The sequence below is a fragment of the Nanorana parkeri genome, unplaced genomic scaffold (assembly GCF_000935625.1).
Source record: "Nanorana parkeri isolate BGI_ZX_2015 unplaced genomic scaffold, ASM93562v1 scaffold2146, whole genome shotgun sequence".
NCBI classification, from domain to species: domain Eukaryota; kingdom Metazoa; phylum Chordata; class Amphibia; order Anura; family Dicroglossidae; genus Nanorana; species Nanorana parkeri.
Genome location: NW_017308414.1, coordinates 54,059 through 62,129, shown reverse-complemented (window position 1 = coordinate 62,129; position 8,071 = coordinate 54,059). Strand labels below are relative to the sequence as shown.

The window sequence follows — 8,071 nt, the reverse complement described above, 5'->3', positions numbered from 1 at the left end:
GTTGATTTACTAACCTTATAAACACACCACAAACGTGTATACACCTCTGTAGTGTGTTCCCTCCCAGCATGATCTATGGGTGAAATCTAAACACCTTTGTAGTGTGTACACACCCAGCAGGTGTGTTGTGCAAAGCCCTGCCCTGAATTGCAAGGTGATGTTGTGTAAATTAGCTCTACATTGTGTTGCTTGCGTTGATGAATGCAGGAATGTAAATGCATGAGCTAACCATTTTTGTCTAAACTGTGAAGCAGCATTATATATGCATCATGTGCATGATTTTTCCATAGATGGCATTAGTGGAAACATGCTTATAGAGACTTTTTGGTTGATAAATACGCTTTGCTGTGTAAAAATCACACGCACCTGGTGCGTGCGTGTGTTTAGGTTAGTAAATCACCCCCAATGGATCAGAAGAAAATTCGAAGGTACATTCAAAAGTCAAAAGGACCCTCCGTTGATTTACAATTACCTTTCAATTTTGATAATGAAAGAGCCCTTAGTCAGTACATTTTGTTCCTACAGTATTCTGACGGTTTCACTTAAAGTGACATTAAACCCTCAGATTTTTTAACATAAACCAATACTGTAATGTGCGCCTTACTGTAATCCATGGTAGTTTCCCTTCTCTTTGCTGCTCTTCCTTTTAAATCCTCATGTCTTCTCATGCTTGGGGAGAACTTCCCTTTGCAGCTGAGTGCCTCTTTCTGTAGTGCTGGCTCAGGTTGCAAACCTACACACAGACACCGTGTATCCATTCCAGAGACAAGGCCGTCTGCTGCAAAGGGAAGTTCTCCCCAAGCATGAGAAGAGATACAGATTTAAAAGGAAGAGCAGCAAAGAGAAGGGAAACAACCATGGATTACAGTAAGGCGCACATTACAGTATTGGTTTATGTTAAAAAATCTGAGGGTTTAATGTCACTTTAAATCTAAAAAGTAGTTAAGAAAAGGCCGGCAAAATTAAAAGATGCTAAAAATAATTTTCCGATGTAACAGTAATAATAAATCCCATGATAATACCAGTAAACGCTGCATATTCTCTGTGGGTTTTACACAATTCATTATGTGTACTTATAAAAGCCTGGGTCCTCCGTATAAACAGAAAACTCAATATTTAGTGCTTACATATTTATAGAAATGTTCGGTTTTGTCCTAATTTTATATGCCATATGATGTTGTTCTTGTGATTACAGCTGTTGAAAGTACTGGAACAAAATACTTGCAATGCTCAATTTCGGAACACAAAGAAGCATATGTCAGGCATTTACGTTTTTGTTTTTATTTTATTTTTTAAACATGACAATATTTTGTCAGTTCATTCAACTGAACAATATTTAGCACTATTCACATATTCCTACATTTCAGAAATAACTTTATTTTCTTATTATCTGCAATGTGTAAAGTGCAGTAATGCATTGAAGCCGGTTGGTAATGTATTTGTTTACAGTGAATGAGTTTCTATTTATTACCACTGGTAATTGTAGTAATCATTGCACTTTTTCCTTTTCCTGTCTCTTTTTCTTTCTGAATTGTCCTTCATTTTTCAACACTCCTGTTGTTTTCAATTTCCTTTCTTTTTCAATGTTTCTTTCCTTTTGCAACTTTTTTTTTCTCTTTTCATTTTTCCATTCCTTTTTTCAATTTTCCTTTTTCATATTTTCTTTCCTTGATCCTCTGTTTTCATTTTCTTCTTCATTTCTTCTTTCTTCCTCTTTTCATTTCCTTTTGCCATTTTTTGGTTTTCCTTTTTCAACATTCCTTTTTTTTCCCTTTTTCTTTTTCTTTCTTATTTCTAATTTTCCTTTTATTTTATTTTCCTTTTTCCTTTCCTTCCTTGATTTTTTCTTTTTTTTAGTTTTCCTTTTTTTTTGCTTTCCTTCTTTTCCTTTTTAAAAATTTTCTTTCCTTTTTAAAATTTTCCTTTATCACTTCCCTCACTTTTTTAAGTTTTCCTTTCCATTCCTTTTTCAAACTCTTTTTAACTTTGCTTTCTTTTTTTCAATTACCCTTTTTTCAATTTCCTTTTTTTCCCAATTTTCAGACCCCGTTCACACTGAGCGATTTGTCGCGCAATTTCAGCTCCAAAATCGCTTAAATATCAGCTCAATGTAGCTTGACAAATGCTTGTCCGATGCATTTCAATGGAGCTGTTCACATCTCACAGCTCAATGTCACCTGTTGCTTGTAGCTCAAGCTTGTCGCTCGAACATGGCCTATTTTTTGGCGGATTTTGTGCGATTTGGCCCAATAGACTTCAATGGTGTAGCTCAATGTCGCATGACATTGTCGTACTACGTCGCGCTACAGAAGTGTCACTTTTGCACATAAATATAAGAAGGAAGGAATTATGTCACACCAAGACTGCTTTTGATGGGTAACAGCCCAATGTAGCAGCTACGAAGTACCTACAAAAAGTCATGCTACAAAATATGCACTGTAGCTCAATGTAGCTCAATGTCGCTCAGCTCGAAATCGAGCTGAAAATCGAGCTATTTGTCGTGTTGCTCAATGTGAATGGGGTCTCATTTCCTCTTCTTGCTTCTCCTTTCCTATCTTTTCTTGCCCCTATCTCACTTTCACTGCTCTGTTCAAATCTTTTTCACATATTTGATAAACCAGTTTCAAATAATATTAATATTTTGTCGGCAGGTTATGGATGAGAAAAACATGACTGCAATTACCGTGATCCACCTATTAGGGTTTCAGACTTCAAAAAATGTAACATTTGTGGTCTTCTTTCTATTTCTTATGTTTTATTGTACAACAATATGTGGAAACCTCCTGATCATCATTATGGTGTCCTACAGCAAAACCCTCCATTCTCCCATGTACTTCTTCCTCTCCCAGCTGTCTGTGTCAGATATGTTACTAATAACGGATGTTGTCCCTAACATGCTCCATGCTGTTTTAGAAAATACTACTATAATGACAGTTTCTGACTGTATCACCCAGTTCTATTTCTTTGCTGCCACGGAAAGCTTGGAGTGTCTTCTTCTGACAGTGATGTCTTATGACAGATATTTGGCCATTTGTAAACCATTGCATTATACTTTGTTAATGAACCATCAGTTTTGTTTGATAACAGTTATCACTAGTTGGAGTTTCAGTTTTCTATTAGTGCTGATTTATATTTTAACCATATCCAAATTGCAGTTTTGTGGCCCCAATGTTGTTGATCACTTCTTTTGTGATCTTGACCCGATCCTACAACTCTCCTGCTCTGACACCACCATTGTTCAACTAGAAGCCACGATACTGAGTGTAATTTTTGGTGTCATCCCATTCATTGTCATCATTGTATCATATGTTTATATCATAGTCACCATTTTTGAAATCCCATCCATCACTGGTAGACAAAAAGTTTTCTCGACATGCAGTTCCCATTTGACTGTTGTGTTCATTTTTTATGGGACCATGTTTTGTGTATATTTAGTACCAGGTAGAGGACAGTCGTTGAACATTACTAAATACTTTTCGTTACTGTACACTGTACTCACCCCACTAATGAATCCAATTATTTACAGCCTGAGGAATAAAGACTTGAAAAAAGTTGTGAGAAAAATTATCAATAACTTGTCTTTCTAAAAACATTAAACCTTTAAAACAGTATAACTTATGAGCAATGATTAAATAATTAAATATGACTTTTCAGTGTAGTGGAAGATCAGTTTAAATATTCATTTTTCACATATACACACTCACAGTGGGTGTACATTTCAGTGCCTTGTAGCTGTTAGCTTGCTTATTGGCGCAGTTCATTCATATTTATATAATATAACTTATGAGCTATGATTAAATAATTAAATATGACTTTGCACTGTAGTGGAATTTCAGTTTAAATACAAGGGCCCCTCCTACTTTACAAATGACTTATTGTTAATAGATGTCAATCGTACCTGTAAAAAAAGTTTCCAGAGGAATTCAGAGCAGGTGAAATCTCATGAGAAGACCCTTGGGTCTATTACAAGAACCTCTTCTTGCTAGTTTTTATGCTGCTCTGTATTCCCCAAGATTTAGCCAGAAAGAGTGTGACACTACCCTCATCTAGGTAAAGAAAAGTCACTAGCACTCCAGCGTAAATGCAAGTAAATATTTATTGACTACTAACAGGGTTATTCACAAAAAAATCTAGGACAACATAGCTGAACTGGTAAAATTCTCCAATTCAGCTATGTTGTCCTAGATTGTTCACTTCTCCTGCCTTCTCCCAACCCTTCACCCTTTTGTGACTAGCCCTGTAAGTGTCACATCATCACAGGTGATTAAATAGCTTTAAAAACTTAATGTTAAATCATTTTACACAGTGATAAACCTACCTAATAAATAATATATTGCTTATGAACTTAAGTGTGTGATTATTTATTCGAAAATTCCAATTTCTGAAAATTACATAATTGTAAAGGCTTATAAAATAAAGTGAAGCAAAGTAATTGATACCTCAGTTCATTATTTCAGAGAAAGGGGTGGGACGATTTAGGTAGTAGTATATCTCTATCTATATTCAAAATTGTAAGATTGTGTTTACTTATATAGGTTATTTCCTCCTTATCTTGCCTTCAGCCTATACTGCATATTTTTCTCCCTCTCCCCTCCCTTTTTTACCTCTTTTGCCCATCTCTCCATCCTACCTTTTCCTCTCCCTTGTTCTTCCTACCTGACCCCTACCCTACCTATCCTATCCTCTATACCAGGGATGGCGAACCTTTTTGAACCCGAGTGCCCAAACTGCGATGCAAAAATCAATTTATTTATCTCAAAGTGCCAGCGCTGAAAATAAGTTTAGTATTGCAGTTTGGGCGCTCAGGTTTAAGAAACGTTCAACATCACTGTTGTTCAACAAGCCATGTTGTTCTCTTACACTGTAGAATAAATGTGAATTTAAGTTCATGGTTTGAAGACTTCGGCCATTCTTAGGGGGTGATTTACTAACCTAAACACACGCACGCACCAGGTGCGTGTGATTTTCACACAGCAAAACGTATTTATCAACCAAAAAGTCTCTAAAAGCATATTTCCACTAATGCCATATATGGAAAAATCATGCACATGATGCATATATAATGCTGCTTCACAGTTTAGACAAAAATGGTTAGCTCATGCATTTACATTCCTGCATTCATCAACGCAAGCAACACAACATAGAGCTAATTTACACAACATGACCTTGTAATTCATGCAGGGCTTTGCACAACACACCTGCTGGGTGTGTACACACTACAAAGGTGTTTACGTTCCACCCATAGATCATGCTGGGAGGGAACCCACTACAGAGGTGTATACATGTTCGTAGTGTGTTTATAAGGTTAGTAAATCAACCCCTTAGACTCTAACATCATATATTCCCAGGTTATAAATTTTGTTGGTTTTGTCAGACTAGTTAATAACACGATAGAGGTAGACACTAGAACCAGACTGATAAATGAGGATGCTGTATCTCAGGCTTGACAAAGGACAACACATTATCACCATTATCACCACCAGTATCTCCCCCCTGCCAAAATTTTGGGTGATAAAAGCTTAGAGAAATTTGGGAGTGAAAAAAGAACAGAAAGGAACAAGACAAGGTGTAAGAGTCAAATGGAGGCATGCGCACAAGCCAAATCTTCGTGTGGCCAAGTCCACATGCACACACAAACCAGAAGTGCACAAAAATACGTGAAAAGGCTGCTGGATCAGATATTATGCTGCTACCCTAATAGTCCAGCATATTTAAAAATGAATCTGCCCTTGCCCCATTGCTGATAGTCTTTCAGCTAGTGTTCCTGTGTGCCTGTATTCTGTTGGATTCCTGTTACCTGCTTGACCCAGTTTTGTTTGGACTTCTCTATTGATTGCTGCCTGCCCTGAACTCGGCCTGTTTTCTAGACTTCGCCTTCTGCCTCCTGATTTTGTACCTTGCTGCCCGGCTGGCTCCAACCTTTGGCTTTTCTGACCATGCTTTAGTCTCTTGGTTCTGTTCCCACGGTGCCTGCTCGGTTGGACCTCTGGCTTGCTGACTACCCACTACCAGGATGTCTCAGTTCCCATCAGTGGCACTTGTGCTACTCACTGTCCGCCCACTCTATGTTCTCATCTCCAGGAGCAGAAGGACACGAGCTGCAAGAGAAGCCTCCTCACTTTCCGGCCTACCACCAGGTACATGATACAAGAGGAGACAAGACTAGAAGAGAATGTGAACAAACTTAAAAAAGAACAAAGGGAAGGGACCAATGATTAGGAGAGAGGAACATCTGAGAAAGAATGTCTGTCCATAAATTGACCAAGGCTGAATATCACTATCTGAGACCAAATAGTCTCCAAATTAGTGGCAAAGTATAGATCATCATCTGTAAGCAATTTATGTTAGACATATTTCAGACAAAATCATTTAATCTGATCATTTGGTTACATAGTGTTCAAAAATGAAGTAGAGAAATGTTATCTGCAGTAAACATTATCTCTCATTTCAATTTTGTTATAAACAAGAGCTAATATGACCTCATAGCCAACGATTTGGGCGGTGAAAGCTGTAATTGTTGGTGGAGGCCGAGCTCGCCTCCAGGCTCGGCCTCCTGTTTCAGGATGGAGAGCGGTATGTGCAGTGACAGCTGCCATAGGAGATGGAGAGTGGTAATTGGAGGAGAGTACTGTAATCTGCCAAAGTAGGTGCAGCTCTCCTCCCCTACCGCCCACCCCGCCTCCTGTGACAGCCAATTCAGGAGGGAGAGCATTTTACAAACATTCACCGATCAATGTTTGTGTCAGGATGCCAGGGGCGTCGCCCCCCCACGAGGTCAGGGGGTACGGCATAGGGTACAGACCTCCCTTCAGCCTGGCAGACCCACGGGCGCTCCGGCGGCCACTGCGCATGCGCGAGCTACGCGCCGGGTGTGCGTGCGCAGTACACAGGCTGCGCGCGCATCCCGGGGCCGTGCTCGCAACACACGTGCACCTGTTTGAGCTTCAGTTGTGGCCTTGCTGGGGGAGGTTCCCCAGCCCACACACACAAACACCTTTCGCCTGCCATTGGCCCTCGGGAAGGGCGGCCTCCTGGTCGCCTCGGAGACCAGGGGGCGGACTCACACCCCCTGGCTATAAAAACCTGGCCAGAGCCCTGGCTCAGTGCTGAGTTATTCCACCTCTTGGTGTGACATACGAAGTTCTCCTCCTATGTGCCTTGCTGCCTGTTACCTGAACCCTCTGCTGACTTCCTGTGTACCGACCCTGGACCGACTATCGCCTCTGACCCTTGCTGCCTGACTCGACCTTGGATTGCGCTCGACTACCCCTTTGGATTGCCCTTTTGCTACCTTGCCTCCAGACTTTTTAGGCTGCTTCCTGCCAGCGGGTTCCCTCCGTGCTGCTTGCCCACGGACGCTCCCGACAGTTTGTAAATAAATGGACATAGTGTGATTACTATGTCCAGTTATGAATGAATGAGAAGTGATCTACATCACGTCCTGTTCATTCATGATTGTGGACATAGTAAGCACACTATATCCACAATGTATGAATGAACAGGAACACTCAGTATAGAGGCTTCCTGTTCATTCATAACAGGGGCTGCATAAAGAGATTGATGACGCAATCTCTTTTTCTATTTAAAACGGAAATAAATATCAGGGGTCTGTTTAGACCTTTGATATTTCCTTAAAGCTCCTAGCAGTAAGTAAAAAAATAAATACAAATAAAATAATTAAAAATAATTACATATTTTTTAAAAAATTTGAAAAAAAAAGTCAGTTACGGTTTCAGTTTCAGTCTGACAAATTTTATTCATTTATTTGTTATGTTTGGTCTCAAAATTCCATTTCTGTGCATTTATAGAAAATACCATTCCACCCAATGTTGTGGCACCATTTATCTTACTAATCAATGCTAACGAAAGGTCCTCACCATCTTGTCTTGAATTGTATTGTAATTGTAATGTCTTGGCGCTATATAAATCCTGTATAATAATAATAATAATAATAATACTGAAGCACCATTCTTCCCATTGACATCAATTCTGGGGCACCTTTCCTCCCACTGAATGCCAATGATGGGGCACTACCCCCCCCCCCCCCACTACCCCCATAGCGAAAAAGGAG

General features: G+C 39.6%; 1 protein-coding gene across 1 annotated transcript; it reads left to right on the top strand.

The window, feature by feature from the left end:
- The first annotated feature begins 2,654 nt into the window (after positions 1 to 2,654).
- Positions 2,655 to 3,587, top strand: LOC108800861 (olfactory receptor 24-like). The gene has a single exon (XM_018572843.1). The coding sequence runs from the start codon at positions 2,655 to 2,657 to the stop codon at positions 3,585 to 3,587; it is 933 nt and encodes a 310-aa protein (XP_018428345.1).
- The last annotated feature ends 4,484 nt before the right edge of the window (positions 3,588 to 8,071 follow it).